Source organism: Ascaphus truei, chromosome 20 (assembly GCF_040206685.1).
Source record: "Ascaphus truei isolate aAscTru1 chromosome 20, aAscTru1.hap1, whole genome shotgun sequence".
Classification (NCBI taxonomy): Eukaryota; Metazoa; Chordata; class Amphibia; order Anura; family Ascaphidae; genus Ascaphus; species Ascaphus truei.
Window position 1 is genome coordinate 30,484,005 of NC_134502.1, and position 24,504 is coordinate 30,508,508.

Consider the following 24,504-nt stretch of genomic DNA (forward strand, 5'->3'; position numbering starts at 1 on the left):
AGAAACCGCTTGGTACCATGGAGGCCAGATATTCACAGTACAGTAACTTCAAATCTTTATTTTTTTTTAAGTATCTTCAGAAAAAAGTGGTCTTATCTTGTAAGGTTGATGCCGTTCTACACTAGGAGATCATTCAGTTTTTATAATATAAAACATAAGTAAATGTATTAATATTATTGTAATGAACCAACATGAGAGGAGTTTCTGTACCTCCTATCTTCTTCTGATGCTTAGTTAGTATTATGTGAAACTATAACCTTCTGAAACAGACATTATGTGATGCAAAGAACCACTAAATCTTCTCTTCTTGTCCTGCCCCTTCTCTTCTCTCCAGGATATGTTTCAGGAGAACCAGACAACAGTCACTGAATTTCTGCTCCTGGGATTTCCAAGTCTCCAACCCTTCAATGTCGCCCTCTTCATTCTGTTCCTCGTGATCTACATCATGACCTTAGCTGGAAACCTGCTGATTATCATACTGGTGTCAAACAGCCAAAGCCTTAAATCTCCCATGTACATCTTCCTCTGTCACCTGTCCTTGTCTGACATGTTACTCACCACAAACATAGCCCCTAACATGCTATATGTTGTGTTGAACGGTGGGGGCACCATACATGTTACTGGCTGCATCACACAAATTTACTTCTTTGGCATTTCAACAGCTGTAGAGACTCTTCTTCTCACAGTGATGTCCCTTGACCGATATGTGGCCATCTGCAACCCACTGCGGTACACCTCCATCATGGACTTCAGACTTAGTCTCCACCTCGTTACCTGGACTTGGCTGATTGCATTTCTGTTAATGATATCCATCGTTATTCCTATGTGCCAGTTACATTTCTGTGGTCCCCATATCATTGACCATTACTTCTGTGATTTTGATCCTCTTCTGGAGCTGTCATGTTCAGACACCTCCATTGTGAAACTAGAAGATTTTGTCTTAGCCATCCCTGTAGTACTCTTCCCATTTGTCTTCATCACTTCCACATATGTCTCCATCTCCCTCACCATCCTCAGGATCCCGTCCACCACTGGGAAACAGAAAGCCTTCTCCACCTGCAGCTCCCACCTGGCAGTCGTGGGCACATTTTATGGGACTATAATAGCTATTTACATGGTACCATCCCGAGGACAGTCATTTAATGTAAATAAGGTCCTATCCCTTCTGTACACCGTGGGGACTCCCCTTTTCAACCCAATTATATATAGTCTGAGAAATCAGGAGATCAAGTTGGCTCTGGGAAAATGCCTCTAATTAAGGAGAAGTTCTTCTATTTAAATACATCTCAATAGAGAGAACAACATTTGAGCTTGTTTCTGTGACAATTAAAGTTCAATCATTTGTATAAATGGCTGTAGTAATAAAAATGGGAAATCCCAACAGAAGAAGGGTGAGTACAATCAGATGGAAGTGTAGGACCTGTCTCACATTAGAACGTTATTACTGCACAAAAAGACGAGGGAAAACCGCAGGGTGAAAACCCTCACAAAGAAATGTATGAACCCAATAAACCTAGACACTATTAATTACTATGTGCTATGCATTGTATTAGGCATGCAATAAGCCACACCCCTAATCAATATTATAATTTTCAATCGTTTACGAGAGTTTATTCATGTAACCTTCTATCACACTAAATTTGTCCTGTGAGGAAATAATCGGTCTGATTGTGTTCCACGTCTCCTCATTGTCTGGTCCTACTGAATAGAGAATAGATTGTTTTCTCACATTTCATACCGTTATTTCTGAACATGGCAAACCTCGCAGTTTTGCAATGACAACTTCGGCGCTACGAGAAGAGGCCCCTATCTCTGAAACGCTCAACATGTTCAACAAAAATGTTAATGTCACAGTAACAGGGACTTATCACTGTTGGAGAAAACGTGCCTCTAATCCAGCAGTGTGCTGTTTAGTTGCACACCAGCAGTCAACCAGACTCTACCTGGCTGATTAAAACTGTTAGAAAAAGCCTGTTCTGAGAAACAGGAAGGAGATTCCTTAGCTCACAAGGGAGCTAACCAAGGAAAAGAGGGGTTTGATTGCATTCGCAAGAAATGGGGACAAGTCCCTCTATACCTGAACACAGAGAGTGCCATAGCACACAAGGGTGCTGACCCAGGAGAACAGAGAGGTCTTCCTCTACAGAAACCCCAGATACAGATAAGAGACTTTCTTTTTGCACTGTTGTGAGTGTATACATATATATGTGTGGGGTGGTAAGCAGCTTAGCTACCCACCCTGTTAGATAGGGCTGGAGTTAAAATGTGTAGTGATTTCTCCAAAGTGGAGTAGATTTTTCTTTGATGTTTGGTTTTTGCAGTGTTTAAAGGAACAGGCGCAATAAAGCCTTATTTTAATTTCACTTTAAAAATGGTCTCTATTGCATACCTCTGCACATATCTCTTACAGCCACCATTACAATAATTCTTATGATTTATTCTCATAATAAACTAATGTTCTGCACAGCACTGTACTAAATATAATATACATTATAAGTGGTACACACATCATTGGAAACATAGTATGAGGAGAATCTCTGTCCCACATAGCTTACAATCTAATCTGTGGTATTTATTTCATTATTTATCAAATGTGTTACCAGGAAGTAATACATTGAGAGTTTCCTCTCGTTTACAAGTATGTCCTGAGCACAGAGTTATAATAACAATACACGGTTACATTAAGTGAACAGGGTTATGCCTTATATGTAAAGACATTGGATGGACAGTTACAGATAATATATGTTATAGGCGTATGTAACATTACCGCACTCCGTTAAATTGAGTTATTTTTTAAAAATGACAGATTCAATACCCACATTCTCCATTGGGAGTGCTACATCAACGACATCTTATTCCTTTGGTTAGGTAGCACCCCCAAATTGGAGAAGATGATGGAATTGGTCAACACTGCACGCCCAACCCCAACCATAACATGTTCTTTATAACACAATTTGAAAACCATACACTATTTAGATGTACAAAAAAAAAAAACTAACCTATTTTACAAAGAAACTGATAAAAACCGGGGCAGACAGATCTGCGTGATCCAGACTGATTAACTCTTTTTGTTGTTATTTTTTTTTGTTTTGTTACATGTATGTATTATGGCATAATTACTGTTAGGTCCGGAAATAATTGGACACTGACACAATCTTCATAATTTTGGCTCTGTACGCCACCACAATGGATTTGAAATGAAACAACCGAAATGCAATAGAAGTGCAGACTTTCAGCTTTAATTCAAGGAGTTGAACAAAAATATTGTATGAAACGTTTAGGAATTGCAACCATTTTCATACACAGTCCCCTTATTTCAGGGGCTCAAAAGTAATTGGACAAATTAACACAATCATAAATAGAATGTTCATTTTTAATACTTTGTCAAGAATCCTTTGCAGGCAATGACTGCTTGAAGTCTGGAACGGGTTGACATCATCAAACGCTGTGTTTCTGCCTTAAGTTTTGTCTTCAGCAAGTAAAATGCATGCTCGATCGGGTTGAAATCAGGTGATTGACTCGGCCATTGCAGAATATTCCACTTCTTTGCCTTTAAAAAGTCCTGGGTTGCTTTCGCAGTATGTTTTGTGTCATTGTCCACCTGTAAAGTGAAGCGCCGTGCAATCAACTTCACTGAATTTGGCTGAAACTGAGCAGACAATATATCCCTATACACTTCAGAATTCATCCAGCTGCTTCTGTGTTCTGTCACATCATCAATAAACACTAGTGACCCAGTACCATTGTAAGCCATGCATGCCCATGCCCTCACACTGCCTCCACCGTGTTGTACAGATGATGTGGTATGCTTCGGATCATGAGCCATTCACAGCCTTCTCCATACTTTTTTCTTCCCATCATTCTGGTACAGGTTGTTCTTAGTTTCATCTGTCCAAAGAATGCCGTTCCAGAACTGGACTGGCTTTTTTTTAGATATTGTTTGGCAAAGTCTAATCTGGCCTTTCTATTCTTGAGGCTTATGAATGGTTTGCACCTTGTGGTGAACCCTCTGTATTTGCTCTTGTGAAGTCTTCTCTTTATGGTAGACTTGGATAATGATATTAGTGCAAAAAAACAAAAAGAGAAAACAGCGCAATACCTCATAGTGTAGTAAAATATAAATTATATTGGTATATCAGCGGGTGAGTATTACACGTACATCAATTAAATCATATAATAGCATGACATGTTTGGGACATGTTACCACATCAGCAACAGCAAATGCATCCGGTCACGTTGATTCAGACCAGGCGAGGAGGTCACATCCCTTCCTTCTCTGGTAGCCGTCTCTAGAGTCCTGTCACTCAGTTAGATGTGCGTCTCACTGCGCAGTGAAATGCCGCTGCCGTAGTTGTGAAGCGACGCGGACTCCTTACTGGATCCGGATGCCGGGGAAGGAGTAGCCCACACCTGTCCATGAGACAGCGTCTGAGTCAATTGTCCAATTACTTTTGGTCCCTTGAAAAAGAGGGGGCTACATATTAAAGAGATGTCATTCCTAAACCCTTCCTCCAATTTGGATGTGCATACCCTCACATTAAAGCTGATAGACTGCACTTTAAGCCCATATTCATTATTTAACTGTAACTTGAATTTATTTTGGTACACAGCCGAAATAGCACTGTATGTATATATATATATATCTCTACCGCACATGTCCCTGTCTGATTCTTTGTGTGTCCGGTTTGCTGAGTGAGAAATTGACTCGATCGGTTTGGGGATGTGTTTGGGGATTTTTTAGTTGTCAATGTCGTATACGGAGTGTCTGAGGGAGAGAAGCAATAGGGGGAATTATAGGGAGCGGTTATATGGGGTAATAGGAGGAGTTATAGGGAGAGGTTATATGGGGTAATAGGAGGAGTTATAGGGAGCGGTTATATGGGGTAATAGGAGGAGTTATAGCATATATACATATAACTATGTCGATTTATATGCAGACCAATTTATACTGTGATGTGTGATGGTAAAAAGAGGCGATGCTGAGAATTGTTATCAGGAGATGATGAGACATTTTAGAAAAAATGCATCAACAATGGTTAACACATTTATCAGTAGAGAGAACCCAAGAACTAAATTAGAAGAATGTGCAGAAAAAGTGTCTTAAAGCTGCAGTTCAGTCTTTTTTTTTTTTTTTTTTTTTTTTTTTTTACATTTAGTTTTTTACTTCAATAGCTTCATGTGTGCAATCTCTAATTACCTAAAGAACTGTATAGCTGCAGGTCAATTCGTTCTCCGTGTATTGATAGGTCGAAATTTGGTGACATATTAAAAGCTGGGATTTGTTTATAATCTGCTTGTCTGTCAGTGGAAGCTCATGAATATTCATGAGCATTCCTGCACTGACATGTGCTAGAGGGAGGGCAGAGCTGACAAAGGGGTGTGCCAGGGCTTGTGACAGGACATGAAGGGGCTGTGCCTTAGCAAATGGCTGTTAAAATAGAATACAAGAAAATTGGTCTTTAAAAGTTGTTTTTTTTAAAACAGAAAATGCTAAAAGTATTTTTTCTTTCTACAGAACTAATTTATTTAAAAAAACAAACATGCAGGATATTGACTGAACTGCAGCTTTAACTGGACAGAGAACTTCTCTTAACAGCAAAACTAAAAAAAATGAAAGATAAAATAATACCCTGTGTACCAACATACAATAGGCAGTCACCCAATAGCAGTGCTATCATAGAAAGAAATTAGCACATACTACATAAGGATCAGACAATGTCTCACCTGTTTAAAAATGAACCACGTTTCTGTTCTAGGAGAGCTTGTAACCTAGGAGACAGATGGATCAGAGTAGACATTGGCACTACATCAAATAAACAACAAGTCTTACACGCTAACAAAAAAGGTACCTGCTGTACCAATCTGTGAAACCCCTGAGGAAGTAGAGTTTAGCTTTACGAAACGCGTAGGGTGGGTGCATTTAGTCATATGTACAGCAGAGACTGCGACTATACTAACACAAACCAGTGGCAATCGCCAAAAGACCCAGGTACACCCAGGTACATGCTAGATACATGCCTTAAGCTTGCCTTAAACTAGACCCAACATCCCAAAGGCATGTCCATCACACAAGATACCATCATGAGATGGAAAGAGTTGCTGATACAGATGCGAGACACGGTGGCCAGAGCCATACGCCTGGCCATCCAAGAGAATAACCCCTCCTTAGTGAAACATGCTCCTACCGACACAGTCGCTGTTATCATGAGGGAATGGTACAAGGTCCGCATGGATCATGGCCTTCTCCACCGGGTCGTCCCCTACAGTATCATAACCATCCCGATAGGAAACAACTCATCCTGCCCAGAAGCTTGCAGTACCCTGTCCTACGATCTCTGCATGATGATCACGGAAACCTGGGAGTGGACAAGACTTTCGCCGTAATAAGAGACAGGTTCTTCTGGCCCAAGGTTCGGGAATCAGTGGAGCGCCATTGGCTAAATATCTGCTGTGCATACAGCGAAAAGCCCTGCCCACACGCAGCCCCAATTGGCCATTTAAAGAGCTCTCGTCCCATGGACATAGTCTGTATGGACTTCCTCTGTATCGAGGCAGACTCAAAGGGTATCGGGAATGTCCAGGTGGAGACTGATCACTACACCCGATACGCCCCAAGCGTTTCCCACCAAGGACAAGAAAGCGCTCACCATAGCCAAAGTACTGTGGGAAAAGCACTTCAGCAATTACGGGTTGCCAAATCCGATGCACTCTGATCAAGGGAGAGACTTCGAGAACAACTTGATCAAGGAGCTTCTGAACTTGCTCAATATCGATAACTCTCGCACAACTCCCATACACCCTGAAGGAGACGCCCTTTTGGAAAGGTTCAATCGAACCATCCTAAAAGGCCAGCTGGAGCAAGCATGTTGAGCCACTAGTGAATACCTACAATTGCACCAGACATGAATCAACTGGGTAAACACCCTATTTCCTGATATTCGGTAGAGAGGCACGACTACCTGTGGATATTTGTCTACGAGTATCTACCAATGGGGTACCGAATATGACGCACTATAAATATGTACAACAACTCCAAGATAACCTCCGTCATGCGTATCAGATGGCGGGAAAGGCCACCACAATATATTTTATCTCTTGCTTTGCTCAATCGCAGTGACAGTAAGAACAATCTGATTAAATCACATTATACTGTACACTTGTTATTAAAATACAATTATTATTTTTTATTTTTTATTATTATTATTATTAATAATAACAATAATATATTGCATTGTGTAATATATATGTAAAGAGCTGAATAGATGGGCCCCGGTCAGAAAAAGGGTGCTAAGCATTAGCATGATGTTACTCCTATTCATTTGAAAGCTAAAGAATAGCTCTAGCACCATTTTGTGGATTTGGTTGGCTCTATATATAAATAAATATACAATGCAGCACCACTTCGGGTGTATAATGGCCTTCTTGCTCCACAAATATATCTGATAGCATTTTGCTGATCTCTCAGGCAATGGAAAAGTTAATCAGACATACTAAATTCTGCAAAGTTTTCCCATTGGTTAATGTATTCATGGAACTTTGCCTTGTTTGTCATCAAACTGTTCCTTATTGCCCACATGGGGACATCATGGAATTCTCTATACAATACCAGCCCCAGGTGTTCTCATCATCCAGAAATACACAAAAGGTCTCAAGTGAAAAACCTGCTCACGAAAGGTATAAAGGTCTCTGAAGCAGTTACAGCCTCAGACATTGTGCTCAAGTCCTACTGTACCTGTATGTCTCCTCTTAATAACTCACAGGGAATCCTCAAGAGATGTCTTCTGATCTTCAATTGCTACCCTGCAGCACTATTGCCTGGCTGACCATTTCCAGCAAAGACCTACTGCACCATCAATGGGTTTGAGATCTGGTTGAACAATATACAATCTTCCTGTAAATTGGTGTGATTTGGAAGCCTGGTTCAGAGGTAAGATAAACACAGCTATTGTATTTCAGAGCTATAGGTCATATATTATATAGTTACATAGTTACATAGTAGATGAGGTTAAAAAAGACATGCGTCCATCAAGTTCAACGTACTGTATGCTAAATTTAGACAACAGATACTTTATCCTAAAGCTATACTTACTTATTGATCCAAAGGAAGACAAACAAAAAACCCCAGTGACATATCATCCAATGATATCTCATAAGGGGAAAATAAATTCCTTCCTGACTCCAAGAATGGGCAATAAGATTACTCCCTGGATCAACATCCTTCCCATGTTTACTTATTTGATATCCCTGTATACGTTTCCTATCTAAAAAGATGTCCAACTTTTATTGAACAAATCTATTGTACCTGACATCATAGTCTCCATGGGTAATGAATCCCACACTGTAACTGCCCTTTTTCAAAGAACCCTTTCCTTTGTTGCGGGTGAAATCTCCTTTCTTCCAACCTTAAGGGATGACCCAGAGTCCTTTGTACTGTCCTTGGGATAAATTGTTCTTTTAAAATCTCCTTGTCCTGTCCCCGAATATATTTGTATATACTGTACTTATCATATCCCCTTCTAAACACCTCTTTTCTAATGTAAATAAATGTAATGTAGCTAGCCTCTCCTCCTACAATAGATTGTCCATCCCCTTTATTAATTTGGTGGCTCTTCTCTGCACTCTCTCTAGTTCCATAATGTTTTTTCTAAGGAGTGATGCTCAAAATTGTACTCCATATTCAAGGTGTGGTCTTACTAATGCCTTTTAAAGGGGCATAAGTATGTTTACTTCCCTTCCATACATTGCCCGTTTAATGCAAGATAAGATCTTGTTTGCCTTTGCAGCTACTGCCTGACTTTGGGCACTATTGCTAAGCCTGTTGTCTACAAGCACTCCTAAATCCTTCTCCATCAAGGATTCCCCCAATTTCTCCCCTTCTAATTGTTAAGTCGCCTGTTTATTCTTGCTTCCCAAATGCATAATCTTACATTTATCTGTATTAAACCTCCTCTGCCATTTACCTGCCCACGTTTCCAGTCTCTCTCCAAGTCCCTCTGAAGAGAAATTACATCTGGCTCGGATTCTACTACCTTACACACTTTCGTATCATCAGCAAAGATGGAGACTTTGCTCTTGATCCCAACCTCAAGGTCATTATTAAACAAGTTAAAAAGCAGGGGTCCCAGTACCGATCCCTGAGGTACTCCACTCACAACCTTAGCCCAACCTGAAAAAGATTAATTTATGACAACCCTCTGTTGTCTATCCTTCAACCAGTTTTCAATCCAGTTGCATTTATTATTACTGAGTCCAATTTTCTTTATTTTGTACATCAACCTCTTGTGTGGAACCGTATCAAAAGCCTTTGCAAAATCTAAGTAGACTACATCAACTTCATTACCCTGGTCTAAATTGCTAATTACCTCCTCAAAGAAACAAATAAGTTTAGTTTGGCATGATCTATCTTTTATAAAATATGCTGACAATTACTAATAAATTTTTTTTCCATTAGGTATTCCTGAATATTATCCCGTATAAAACCTTCAAGTAGCTTCCCCACAGTTGATGTCAGGCTTACAGGTCTGTAATTTCCCGGTTGTGATCTAGCTCCCCTTTTAAATATAGGCTCCACATCTGCTTTACGCCAATCTTGTGGTACTGAGCCTGTGGAAATTGAGTCCTTGAATATTAAATGTAATGGTTTAGCTATTACTGAACTTAACTCCTTGAGGACTCTTGGATGGATGCCATCGGGGCCAGATGCCTTATTTACTTTAATTATTTCAAGTCGCTTATGAACTTCTTCCTCAGTTAACCAATTATTCATTAATATAGAGGTTTTGGCTTCCTCCTGCGGCACTACTATTGAAATTGATTCTTCCCTGGTAAACACAGAGGCAAAATATTTGTTTAATACTGTACCTCTGCTTTTTCTTTATCTCCAATAATCTGCCTACCCATCTCACACTGAAAGGGTCCAATATGTTCTTTTCTCATTTTTTTGTTATTAAGGTACTTGAAGAACTTTTTAGGGTTGATCTTACTTTCTATTGCAATTCTTTTTTCATTATCCATTTTTGCTAATTTGATTGGCTGCTTGCAATTTTTGTTACATTCCTAATAATTCTGATACGATGTCTCCGTCCCTTCTGACTTCAAGAATCTAAATGCCTTCCTCTTCTTGTCCATTTTCTCCCCTAACTCTTGATTTAGCCACATTGGTTTTGACTTTTTTCTTTTATACCTATTACCCAAGGGTATACAGTGATAAGTGTGCTTTTCTAACAATGTTTTAAAGACTAACCATTTATCTTCTACATTTTCCCCTGCAAAAACATCATCCCAGTGAATTCCTTGTAGATTAGTCCTCAGTTTATTAAAATCTGCCTTTCTAAAGTTAAGGTCTTTGTGGAATCCAAATTATCTGTTTTTTGATAATTTATTTCAAATGAGACCATGTTATGATCACTGCTACCCAAATGTTCCAGGACTTGAATATTTGCTATTACTTCTACATTGTTTGATATTACCAAATCAAGTACTGCCCCTCTCCTGGTTGTAAAGTCAGAAGGAGAAGATGACACTTTAAGAATAATACATGGTGTAGGAGACCTGTCCTAGGGTAGGTATTCGAAAGGGGACCACAGCATCGATTTATCTGAGTCTTACAGTCTTCTTAACTCAGGCTGATTAAGTTAATACAATATTTCATGTTTAACACCTCTTGAAGACATGTTCTCCTTACCGTACAAATAGATTACACCATGTAGTAGGAGGTCTGTCCTAGTATAGGTATTATTAAAGGGATCGTTATATCCATTTATCAAAGTCTCCCAACTTGCAAGCATAGAGTAAAACCAGCACAACAAACTGCACCGGGGTTATAAAATAGAAGGAGTTGCCCTATAATGTATTTTCTAGGAGTGTGTCAGTATTAGGTGATATATTTTTTATTTGGACGAACAATTGACATTATAGGACAACCTTTCTGAGTTCTCTTTCATCCTCAAAACGAGCGACACTTATTTACAGAGATCCCATGAGTTTAACACAGAGGAGGGAGCAGGGGAGGGGAGAAGTCAACATGTAAAGAAGCCCATCTTTAAAGTGGCCCCTTTTTAAGTGGCAAGCAGTGGGGAGTTTAACAGGGAGTTCAACAGGAGTGGAACAAGTGGACAACACAACACCTACTGGCCCTGAGTCCTGAATTCAAACTGCGCTAGAAAGGAGGACATTATCTATCCCAGACATCACATTTCAGCCCTAAACTATTGCTGTGATGCCAACGCCGCTGCTATTTATATTTTCTCTGACCTCGTTACTTTTGAAATTACACATTTCTTTCTACCAGCCTCATTATGTCTCTATCTCTATTTCTATATCTCAATCTCCCCTTCCTTCACCCCTTCCCAGTTCACATGAACTCCTTTCTTACCTGTGCCCTCTAACACTACACAGGCATATCCCCTGCACCAAAACACAACCCTACAAATCGTCACCACACATCCTCTTTCTATCCATGCTTCTCCTCCTTTGCTTCTGGGGATATCTCTCCCTATCCTGGTCCCTGCCTTATTCCTACATGCGCTCTTCTTCACCTCCCACATGCAACCTCTACTCCTTCTGTTGTCAACCCCTCCAACCTCATACCCATCCCCTGCCACCCTCTCTCCTCTCTCCCTTTCTCCTGTGCCCTTTGGTATTCCCTTTCTAACAATATCAAGACAGGGGTTTACTCTTAGATTTGGGCTGTGGTGCTTACCACGCCATATACCCGAGCCACCAAGTGGACATACGCATGACGCACTATAAATACTACATCTATTTCCACTGTCACTACTGTCTGGTTCTAATTTATTTTATTAATTATTATTATTAAAGGATTTAAAGACAACCATATTGCAACACACATCGGACCAGTACTTTGCTTCTTACTGCACATCCACGGCTGATTCAGGTATTACTCCCCTCCCAGACATAGAGTGCATTTTTAGGGACTTACCCAGACGGCAGTGTCTTTGCTACATCTGGTGTTTTTTCTTCCATTGTTTAGTCATTTGCCCTCTTTGCACCTGTCTGTTCTAGTAGGTAGAGCAGGTTCAATTCTGTTTTGCCGTCTTTGGACCCCAGTTCTGCAGAATGAATGTTTTGATAAATAAATTCCCCCCGAGATACAAGGATGAGATGTTCTTATTGCCGTACACGGCTCAACACAAACATTTCTATTCTTTGTAAGGATCTCTTTTTTTCACCTCTATTGTCTATTGTGATCTGAACAACGCGGCTGCAATTTTATAGTGAGTTGCATTAAATGATGGGAGAGTTATTTCCAAATTCTATTATTTGACCATATTTGCTCTTTTTAATAGTTTTTAATGTTTGCTCTAGTATTAGAAGCGTTGATTTTCTGAGGGGGAATGAAGCAACTAGAGAAGTTTTCCCTGGATTTATTATTTCCTTTATGGTCTTCCTTCCTTCCCGGTATTAACATAATTCTATAATAATCTCTCTGCACCACGGAGGCAAGTTATCCCCCAGTAAGTAACCTCTCATCTTTTATATCTAAGTATTTCATTAAAAACATAGGGGGAAAAAGGAGATCCTTCAGCTGTGATAACATATTGTAACATACAAGTAAATGTTTTGATTGATATTATTGTTTCAATGGATCAACATGAGAGGTCTTCCTGGGTGCAACTTTCTGGATCTCAAATCCACTTTCTCCAGATGTTTAGTTAGAATTATGTCAAACTATAACCTTTTGAACCAGATGTTATTGGATGTGAAGAGCTACAGTACTAAATCATCTCTTCACTTCTCTTCTCTCCAGGATATGTTTTTATTTATAAAAAAATATTTTACCAGGAAGAAATACATTGAGAGTTACCTCTCGTTTTCAAGTATGTCCTGGGCACAGAGTAAAACAAAATAATACATGGTTACAAATACAGTTACATAAGTGAACAAGGTATACATTATATACAAGACATTGCATGCACAGTTAAAGAAAATATATATTATGAGCGTATGAAACAGTTACAGACCAGATTAAAGTGTGAGACAGCCTTAGATTTGAAAGAACTTAAGCTGGTGGTGGATATGAGAGTCTCTGGTAGGTTGTTCCAGTTTTGGGGTGCACGGAAGGAGAAGGAGGAATGTCCGGATACTTTGTTGAGTCTTGGGACCATGAATAGTCTTTTGGAGTCTGATCTCAGGTGATAGGTACTGCATGTGGTAGGGGTGAGGAGCTTGTTCAGGTAGCTGGGTAGCTTGCCCAGAAAGTATTTGAGGGTGAGACAGGAAAGGTGAACTTTGCGCCTAGACTCTAGTGATGACCAATCTAGTTCTTTGAGCATTTCGCAGTGATGTGTGTTGTAGTTGCATTGGAGAACAAAACGACAAATTGAATTGTAGAGGGTGTCAAGTTTGCTAAGGTGGGTTTGAGGAGCCAAGCCATATACTATGTCTCCATAGTCAATAATTGGCATTAGCATCTGCTGTGCAATACGCTTTCTGACCAGGAGACTTAGGGAGGATTTGTTCCTGTAAAGTACCCCTAGTTTGGCATAGGTCTTGGTTGTCAGGGTATCAATGTGCATCCCGAATGTTAAGTGGGAGTCAAACCATAAGCCCAGGTATTTAAAACTAGTGTCAGGTGTTAGGGTGGTTTTAGCGTTGGTTTTAATCAGGAGCTCAGTCACTGGAAGCTTTACAAATTTAGTCTTGGTCCCAAATACCATTGTTACCGTCTTGTCAGTGTTTAAAAACAGTTTGTTTTGGGAAATCCAGTTTTCGAGTCTCAAAAAGTCAGACTGAAGTATGTGTTGAAGGTCAGAGAGGCTATGGCTGTGTGCATACAGGATTGTGTCATCAGCATACATGTGTATTGAGGCTTCCTTACAAGCTGTGTGAAAATCATTAATGAACACTGAGAAGAGTAGGGGCCCCAGAACAGAGCCTTGCGGGACACCACAGGTGATATCCAGGGGGTTGGAGATAGAGCCTGAGATGGACACATGTTGGGATCTTCCTGATAGGTAGGACTGAAACCAGTTTAAAGCATGTTTCCCTATTCCAGAGCTCTGGAGTTTGTTAAGCAGGATAACATGATCAACTGTGTCAAAAGCCTTTGCAAAATCTAGGAATACTGCACCAGTGAGTTGCTCCCGTTCCATTCCGCACTGGATTTCATTGCAAACTTTTAGCAGGGTAGTTACGGTGGAGTGTTTGGGACGAAACCCAGACTGGAATTGGCTAGGGAAATTTGTCTTGGTGTAGAAATCGCTTAATTGGGAGTGGACACATTTTTCCATAACTTTGGATAGAATTGGGAGAAGTGAGATTGGCCTGTAGTTTGAGACAGTGTTTTTGTCCCCACTTTTGAAGATTGGGACAACTCTGGCAGTTTTCCAGGTCTTAGGGATATGGCCTGCAGACAGGATAGAGTTGACTATGGACGCAATTGGTTTGGCAATGGCTGGGGCACCAAGTCGTAGGAACCTAGATTGTAGTAAGTCGGGTCCACATTGGCTGCTTAGTTTTAGTTTGAGGAGCGCTTGTGTAATCTCCTCTTCAGATACTGGGCTAAATTGAAAATTGTGGGCAGTGTTGGGAGGGGGTGGGACTATAGGGGTACTCCCAGGATGAGATTCAGGTTTGGGGTTTGTGCTGCGTTTCGCTAATAAGTTAGTGGCACACCCCACAAAGTAATCATTGAATGCATTTGCAATGTCAGTGGGGTTTGTCAGAGTAATATCCCCCTTAGTGATATTACTTGGTTGTTGATGGTTAGGAGCCTGGAATATATTGTTGATAACCTTCCAGAAGTTAGCTGGGTTTGATGTATTTTGGTGGAGATTGTCAGAGTAATATTGTGCTTTTGCATACCTTGTTTGCCTTGTGCACACGTTCCGCAGGCATCTGTAGTGATTGAGATCCTTGGTAGTGCCAGTTACTTTGTAGTTTTTCCACAAGGCATCCCTGAACTGGTAGAGTGCTATAAGGTCAGGTGTAACCCATGGAAGGTGGGCCCCCCGTACCCTTATTTTGCGTAGTGGAGCATGGGTATCGCAGAGTTTTAAGAACTCGGATTGGAAATAGTCGAGCGCAGAATCAGGGTCGGGAATTAAATCGATTCTGTGCCAAGGGCAGTTGGTAAGGTCATCCAGAAACTGTTGTGGGTTAAAGTTTTTAAATGTTCTAGTGAGGAGAACTTTAGGGCTTGAATGGGGCGGTTTAATTTTCCTTACACAGTACACTATTGCATGGTCACTGAAAATATCAGGAAGGATGCCAGAGGATTTGATTCTGCTGGGGTTTGAGGAGAGAATCCAGTCTAGCAAGGAATGGTTATGCGACTTCAGGTTTATTCGTGTGGTTAAGTGACTTGAGTTGTATCTGGATTTTGTGGTTTTTAGGGTCAAGCCAATTGAAGTTGAAATCCCCTAGAACTAGCAGCTCACTCTTCTCATTCAGAGAGGAAATGGAGGCAAGAAATTGGGTGATATCAGTCAAGGATTGTAGAGGGGCTTTAGGGGGGCGGTAGATGCCAGCAAGCAAGATGGGCTTAGAAAAGGGGAGGCAGATTTTGCCAACTAGAGTTTCAAAAGAGGGTGGACTTGGTGGGCAATGTAACAGTGTAAATTGTAATGTGTCTGCAATATAAAATAACACCCCTCCTCCTCTCTTTGACCTATCTCTCCTAAAAATGGAGTATCCCTGAATGGCGATATTTGCATCAGGGGTTTGAGGATACCGAGGAAACCGTTAGGGTTTGCATTTTTTTTATTCATTCTTTCCGTCCTTTCTTCCATCCTTCCTTCCATCCTTCCATCTTTCCATCCTTCCATCCTTCCATCCTTTCTTCGTTTCTTCCTTACTTCCTTTCTTAATTTCTTCCTTCCATCCTTTCTTCCTTTCTTCCTTCCTTGCTTCCTTCCTTCCTTCCATCCTTCCATCCTTCCTTCCTTCCTTCCTTCCTTCTTTCCGTCTTTCCGTCTTTTCTTTCTTTCTTTCTTTCTTTCTTTCTTTCTTTCTTTCTTTCATCCCTTCTTCCCATCCTTACCATCCTTCTGTCCCTGATTTCAGAAACCGCTTGGTACCATGGAGGCCAGATATTCACCAGTACTTAACTTCAAATCTTTATTTTTTTTAAAGTATCTTCAGAAAAATGTGGTCCTATCTTGTAAGGTTGATGCCGTTCTACACTAGGAGATCATTCAGTTTTTATATTATAAAATATAAGTAAATGTATTAATATTATTTTAATGAACCAACATGAGAGGAGTTTCCAGACCTCATATCTTCTTCTTCTGATGCTTAATTAGTATTATGTGAAATTATAACCTTCTGAAAGAGACATTATGTGATGCAAAACGCAACTAAATCTTCTCTTCTTGTCATGCCCCTTCCCTTCTCTTCTCTCCAGGATATGTTTCAGGAGAACCAGACAACAGTCACTGAATTTCTGCTCCTGGGATTTCAAAGTCTCCAAAGCTTCAATGTCGCTCTCTTCATTCTGTTCCTCGTGATCTACATCATAACCTTAGCTGGAAACCTGCTGATCATTATGTTGGTGTCAAACAGCCAAAGCCTTAAATCTCCCATGTACATCTTCCTCTGTCACCTTTCCTTGTCTGACATGTTACTCACCACAAACATAGCCCCTAACATGCTCCATGTTGTATTGAACGGAGGGGGCACCATACATGTTACTGGCTGCATCACACAATTTTACTTCTATGGCGTTTCATCATCTGTAGAGACTCTTCTTCTCACAGTGATGTCCTTTGACCGATATCTGGCCATCTGCAACCCACTGCGTTACACCTCCATCATGGACTTCAGACTTAGTCTCCACCTCGTTACCTGGACTTGGTTGATTGCATTTCTGTTCACGATATCCATCGTTATTCCTGTATGCCAGTTACAGTTCTGTGGTCCCCATATCATTGACCATTACTTCTGTGATTTTGATCCTCTTCTGGAGCTCTCTTGTTCAGACACCTCCATTGTGAAACTAGAAGATTTTATCTTAGCCATCCCTACAATACTCTTCCCATTTGTCTTCATCACTTCCACATATGTCTCCATCTCCCTCACCATCCTCAGGATCCCGTCCACCACTGGGAAACAGAAAGCCTTCTCCACCTGCAGCTCCCACCTGGCACTCGTGGGCACATTTTATGGGACTATCATAGCTATTTACATGGCACCATCCCGAGGACAGTCATTTAATGTAAATAAGGTCCTATCCCTTCTGTACACGGTGGGGACTCCACTTTTCAACCCAATTATATATAGTCTGAGAAATCAGGAGATCAAGTTGGCTTTGATGAAATACACCTATACAAGGAGAAGTTCTTCTATTTAAATAAAACTCAATAGAGAGAACAACATTTGAGCTTTTTGCTGCAACAATTAATGTTGAACCATTTGTATAAATGGCTGTAGTAATAAAAATGGGGAATCCCAACAGAAGAAGGTTGAGTACAATCAGATGGAAGGTGTGGGACCTGTCTCACGTTAGAACGTTATTACTGCATTAAAAGCCCAGGAAAACCCCTGGGTGAAAACTCTATCACAAAGAAATGTATGAACCCAATAAACCTTGTCACTATTATTTCCTAAGTGCTGGGCGTTGTATTAGGCGTGCAAATAGGCCACACCCCCTAATGAATATCATAATTTTCAATAGTTTACTAGAGTTTATTCATGTTACCTTCTATCACACTAGATTTGTCCTGTGAGGAAATAATTGGTCTATTTGTGTTCCATGTCTCCTTGTAAGGAATCCACTACTGGCTTTGACTTTTGCCTTGCAGACCTGTGCAGTTGCAGGCTTCCTCTGGCAATCTATGGCACAGGTGCTGCCTCTCATTGCAGCTTCTGCCCTGTGCTACTTCATTGGAGGAATTCTCACACACCCTCCTCCTGTGATTGGATCTCCGCCCTTTATATTCTAGGCGTTGGCTCTGAACCAGCGCCGAGCATAACTATTCCTACCTCTATGTTACTGTCTCTGCCACAAACCACCCCAGGCCTCTCTCCTAGCGTTCTTACCTTCCAAGTTCCTGAGTATCCAGAGGCCTGGTCCTGGACGTCTGTGCTGAAGCGTTGTTGCCAGCACTGGCCTGCTGCTATCTCCTTGCAGTGGCCTACCCCGGACGTCTGTGCTGAAGCGTTGATGCCAGCACTGGTAACTGCTGCATTCCCTCCTAGCAGTAGCTACCCTTCCTGTCCTGTGGCCTGCCGCTATTCTCCTGTAGTGGCCTATCCTGGACGTCTGTGCTGAAGCGTTGATGCCAGCACTGGTACTGCTGCATTCCCTCCTAGCAGTAGCTACCCTTCCTTTCCTGCGGCCTGCTGCTATCTCCTTGCAGTGGCCTGCCCTGGACGTCTGTGCTGAAGCGTTGATGCCAGCACTGGCCTGCTGTTATTCTCCTGCAGTGGCCTACCCGGGACGTCTGTGCTGAAGCGTGTTGCCAGCACCGGTACCTGCTGCATTCCCTCCTAGCAGTGGCTACCCTTCCTTTCCTGCGGCTTGCTGCGATCCTCTTGCAGTGACCTGCCTTGGACTTCTGCGCTGAAGCGTTGGTTCTTCCCGATGCTGCCCTGCGGTGAACTTCGGCCAGCCTGCTGTCTCCTCCTGCTGAGATTGGCGTCATGGGCCGAGGCCGCTCCTCGCGCAGAAGCCACCCCCGCGCTCACGCTCCTAAGCTGAAGCGGGGAAATCCTGACTACCTGTTGCCGAACTCCTGCTTCCATAACGACGATGCTGCCTTCTCTAATCCTGACCCTGCGATGTACGACTACGAACTGCGCACTCCGGATCAGTCTGCGTGGACTCAGGTCGGTGATTATATAACCCCACATCAGCCCCGCGGTCCGGTCCCGGTTTGTGGCGAGCATCGGCGTAACAGTATGCTCGGCCCGTTAAAACCGGACCGCGCCGTGGCGGGGGATGGCAATTTTCCAACTGAAGTTATGTCCCGTCCTGCGTATCAGTCCCACTATGAAGGCCAGTATTTGTGTGAAGTAATACCCCTGATGGATGAAATGTTTACCTATGAAGGTTTAACCCCTTTGCAAAGACAATGCCGTTGTGATCTCTTTATTAAGGCTTACTGTATCCTGAACTTAAAACAGTCTCTAGCCGAATGTATTCGCTCCCCTGATTCCCCTTTAACCTGGGATAATGTGAACCCTATGGAACTGGCCGACGCCCAAGAGGCAATCTATGCCCTGGCCTCATCACTGGACATTCATCTAGTGGAACAGAGCGCCCTCCTCATGTTGGCCCAGTCTCAAGATACACTCCATGTACTTTCCTCAACACTAGACACTCACATAATAGAACAGGATCCCCTCCTTGCCAGCTATGCTGCTGCTTGGCAGATTCTCTGTGCTGCCAGTCCTGTTACTAAACCTGTGGGGTTACCTCTCTCTCCTAAGAATGGTCAAACCATTTCTCTGTCGCTGCCCGCTAAGGAAGAAGCTGCCACGCTCCCTAATCCTGAGTTAACCTCCCTAAGTTCTGTCCCTGAGGTTATTTCGGTCTTAACCCCTGCTAGTCAGGCTTATGCGTTCCCCACTGTAAATCCCTGCAGTACCCAGGTCAGTGTGTCTTCCCTAGCACCAGAGAATGAATCCTGTTTGCCCTCTTTTCCTAAACCAAAAATTCTAAGCTCTGTTTCCGAGGTTTTTTCTGTATTAACCCCTGCTAGTCTGCTCTGTGAGGTTCCTACTGCTAACCCTAGTATTCCGCAGTCTAATGATAGGTCCCTAGGGCAAGAGGCAGAACCCCCTATGACCCCACTCTCGGAGACTAGCTTCTATTTCTCTGATTCTCAGGTACAGAGTAATTTAACCCTTGGGGTTTTTCCTATGTTAACCCCTGCAGGTCAGCCCTGTGAACCTTCCTTGGTAGATCCCTTTAGTTCGTCAGTCAGGGACACCTCCTTAGCCTCAGAGGATCAACCCCTTTTGTCCTCTGACTCGGCTAAAATTCTCGGGGCTATGCCCCCTGAACTTTCGGCAATAATACTGGCTCCAGTAAAAAGTATTCTGGAGCCGTTTGTTTCTCTAAACCTGTTCGCAGAATCCCTACTCCTAGGTATTTCACTCACCCCGTCTGCCACTCAGAGAGCTGAGACCCCTGCTTCTGAGCATAGACCCCTTTTCGTGGAATCTGTTGTCGTTTCTGAAGTCCCAGACACTCTTTCCCAAATACCCACTTCAGAGGCCAGCACAGTTGTGGTTGCCCCACTTGCACTGTCTGAGTTCTCCTTTTCCCAAATCCTAGGGTTTAAAGCGAACAGTACATATTATTCTCCTTTCCAAGTGACCCCTTCTGAGATCAGCGTATCTGCTGTTGCTCCCTCAGTACCATTAAAGTTAGGGCCCTTCTTTTTGAATGATCAGGCTTTCAAGTTTGAGACTCCCTTTATCCCTGACTTTGTAAAACTGCAGTCCCTTCTCACTGTAGTTAAAAGTTCTCCAGCAGCCGCTAAGTTAAGCTTTGCCGCTGCCAAATCTTCTGTTATAGAAGCAACCTTGCCTAGCTTACTTCTGTCTGCCCTATCTGTGATGCCTATCACCTTTACTAAAATTTCTGTTTTGCAAGGTATTTCTCCTAGTAAATCTGTGATACCTGCCATTCCTTTAATCAGTTCCAAAACCCCTGTCACTAAGTCTCCCATGGAGTCTGATGCCCTCACTAGGGATTCTCAGGGACCCAATTCTGTAACAAGCAAGATGTCCCTTGTGTCTGTTGGAGAGTTTACCCCAGTTTCTCTCACGGATCATGCCACAGCCTCCGGGATGATTAAAAATGACTTTAAGTCTGGGATGCCCATTCCTGTAATAATACTGTTTCACGCTGATTCGCCCACAGTATTCGGGGTATCCACTACTGACTGTATGTCTACTACCACGAACTCAGGGGTATCGCATTTGGAACGTTCCCTTTTTTCAGAAGATCCCGTCTTTAAAATGGACTTATTTTTCTCTGTGTCTTCCACAATACTTGGGGTACTTGCTATTGACTGTCCTGTCCCAAAACTAGGGTTACCTCTCAAAAAGGTGCCTGGAGCTACCGATGTTAAAGACCCTATGTTTAAAACAGTAACAATTTGCATTGCTTCTCCCACAGTATCATGTGAGACCTGGGTACCTGGGACCTCCACTCCGAAGCCAAGCTCTAGTTCTCTGTCTTCTTTCTCTGTGTTGGAGGCACCCAGCTTTAACCCCAAGACTTTTTTCCCTAAGGTTGATGCACCGCTTAACCGCCTGCCTTGTTTTTTGGATAAAATCTGTTTTCTCACCTTTCAAACAGACTCCTTACTCGCAGGTCTCTGTGCGGTGCCCAAAGTGCCCAATCTGTATGGCAATTGGCCTCTCCCTAAGACGAAGACACCCTTACTGGACCTCGTCGCTTTACCTGAAGCGTCCGTTCCTGTTCTCTATGGGTCCACTATGGGTATAGACATGCTTATTATGTCCTTCGCCAAGGCCACAATTTCGGATTTGATTCTCTCTAAAGATCACAAACCAAAGGAAGCGGATCCTTCTTCAACTGCCAGTACCATGAGTTGCATACACACTGCTACAGACTCTCGCAAATTGCTTGGGATAGCAACCCTGCTTGGTATCAAGAGTACCGCTGCAATAGTGTGTAGTGAACCCTCCCGCCCCATTCCCTTGCTAACCACCACCCGGAATTCCTTGGAAGCTAAAGACTCTCGCAACTTCCTCCGTGCTGATTTCACCAAAGACATTGCCTTCTCTGAAGGTCCCTCTGCCATTTTTGTCCGACAATCTGTGTCCTGTGTCCCGTACTCTTGGACTATTACTATGCACCGGACACCTGGCTACCGTCCTTCCGATGTTCCCATTCCGGAGCCCTCAGGTCCCATTGTCCATGTACCAAGAACTGCAGTACCACCGCTGTCTTTCATGGCACTCGCCAATGTACATCTGGATTGTGGACCTAATTCTCGCCGGAGACACTTCAGGAACAACTCAATGTCTCCCAGACCTATGAATGGTCCTGTTCACCCAGGCTTTTCACCCAGTGGTGGGGGTACTGTAAGGAATCCCAACAAACTATGGGCTTTCAACGCCACCTCTCGCCTAAGGAGGTTTAGGAACAATTCCATGTCCCCCAAATCTGTGATGGATCTTGTTCGTCCGGAGGTCTCACCTGAAGGGGGGGGTACTGTAAGGAATCCACTACTGGCTTTGACTTTTGCCTTGCAGACCTGTGCAGTTGCAGGCTTCCTCTGGCAATCTATGGCACAGGTGCTGCCTCTCATTGCAGCTTCTGCCCTGTGCTACTTCATTGGAGGAATTCTCACACACCCTCCTCCTGTGATTGGATCTCCGCCCTTTATATTCTAGGCGTTGGCTCTGAACCAGCGCCGAGCATAACTATTCCTACCTCTATGTTACTGTCTCTGCCACAAACCACCCCAGGCCTCTCTCCTAGCGTTCTTACCTTCCAAGTTCCTGAGTATCCAGAGGCCTGGTCCTGGACGTCTGTGCTGAAGCGTTGTTGCCAGCACTGGTAACTGCTGCATTCCCTCCTAGCAGTAGCTACCCTTCCTGTCCTGTGGCCTGCCGCTATTCTCCTGTAGTGGCCTATCCTGGACGTCTGTGCTGAAGCGTTGATGCCAGCACTGGTACTGCTGCATTCCCTCCTAGCAGTAGCTACCCTTCCTTTCCTGCGGCCTGCTGCTATCTCCTTGCAGTGGCCTGCCCTGGACGTCTGTGCTGAAGCGTTGATGCCAGCACTGGCCTGCTGTTATTCTCCTGCAGTGGCCTACCCGGGACGTCTGTGCTGAAGCGTGTTGCCAGCACCGGTACCTGCTGCATTCCCTCCTAGCAGTGGCTACCCTTCCTTTCCTGCGGCTTGCTGCGATCCTCTTGCAGTGACCTGCCTTGGACTTCTGCGCTGAAGCGTTGGTTCTTCCCGACGCTGCCCTGCGGTGAACTTCGGCCAGCCTGCTGTCTCCTCCTGCTGAGATCGGCGTCATGGGCCGAGGCCGCTCCTCGCGCAGAAGCCACCCCCGCGCTCACGCTCCTAAGCTGAAGCGGGGAAATCCTGACTACCTGTTGCCGAACTCCTGCTTCCATAACGACGATGCTGCCTTCTCTAATCCTGACCCTGCGATGTACGACTACGAACTGCGCACTCCGGATCAGTCTGCGTGGACTCAGGTCGGTGATTATATAACCCCACCTCAGCCCCGCGGTCCGGTCCCGGTTTGTGGCGAGCATCGGCGTAACACTCCTCTTTGTCTGGTCCTACTGAAATATATCACCCATCCTGACCTTGGTTTACCAGTTTCACCAGCTCTGATCCATCTTTATCTCCTGTGTTTTAGCATTTCAATGTCCTACAGAAAAATAGCGCTACAGACCAAGCGTGGGGCTCTGAGGCAAGAGAAATCCGGGACGATAGCAGGAGTGTCATCTCCTTTTCAACTAGAAATAACTAATACAATAATTTAGACTAGCTGTATATATATATATATATATATATATATATATATATATATATATATATATATATATATATATATATATATATATATATATACTTATAATCATTATAATCCATACCTTGCCCTTCCTCTCTTCATCTCTCTATTAACCCATTGTATGTGTACAGGGGTATTATTGTGACTATTTAATGTCATTCTTTTCCTGTCTCTGTGGAAATTAGTTAATCCAATTTCTATATCCTATAATATCTGAGGCACAAAATGTAATAAATTGAATACTTAGGAACAAATATAATCTGTTTGTATTTTTAATATACAGAGATATTAAGGGGATATACAGATATAATCTATTAACCCAAAAGGGAATATATCATTTTTTAATATACAATATATATTTTTTTCTCTATTTTTTCTCTATATACATTTATGCCTTATATGAATTATGGGTTTTGAATCCTTCTCTATGTATATATGGATATGAAATTGGAATTTATGGGTAATTTCGTTCTAGTTATGATTAAGATCTGTCATATCTGATTCATTGTTTTAATCAATGCAATTTTGCTTTTATATGTTGATCATATAGTGCAATGTATGATATAGTTATACACACCTATGGAGAGTGTAAAAATAAATTTTGCATACATTTTGTAAAATATTGATCTTGTGGATTTTCCTAATGGGAAACCATTAAATACAGTTTGAGAATAATGTTTGGAAATATACATTGCAGTATAATGATTGATGAATTTATATGGTGTCAAAATGTTTGAATTTTATTGTTAGTGTTAAAAATTATGTCATGATATCCTTTCTGTTCCCATACTATTGTTCATTATTGTTTATTATTGTGTTTTGATCGCACATTTGTAATTATTTTATGTTCATTCCTTAAGTGTATTAGTCCTATCAGCCCTTAGAAAACTAGTCCCCATTATAATTAGCATATATGTTATGTATCAGCTTCATTTAATACTACTCAGGTTCTATTAATCACCCGATCACGGGTTGCCTGGCAACGGACTGGCTATTTAAGGGCAGGACTTGATTCCTTTTGACA

General features: G+C 42.4%; 2 protein-coding genes across 2 annotated transcripts; both read left to right on the forward strand.

Moving 5' to 3' along the window:
- Positions 1–337: 337 nt before the first annotated feature.
- Positions 338–2,211, forward strand: LOC142471414 (olfactory receptor 6Y1-like). Its single transcript, XM_075578219.1, has one exon. It carries the CDS (start codon positions 338–340, stop codon positions 1,253–1,255), a length of 918 nt encoding a protein of 305 aa, XP_075434334.1. The 3' UTR covers positions 1,256–2,211.
- A 14,158-nt stretch (positions 2,212–16,369) lies between these two features.
- On the forward strand, positions 16,370–17,311 carry LOC142471153 (olfactory receptor 11A1-like). The gene has a single exon (XM_075577941.1). It carries the CDS (start codon positions 16,370–16,372, stop codon positions 17,309–17,311), a length of 942 nt encoding a protein of 313 aa, XP_075434056.1.
- Positions 17,312–24,504: the final 7,193 nt, after the last annotated feature.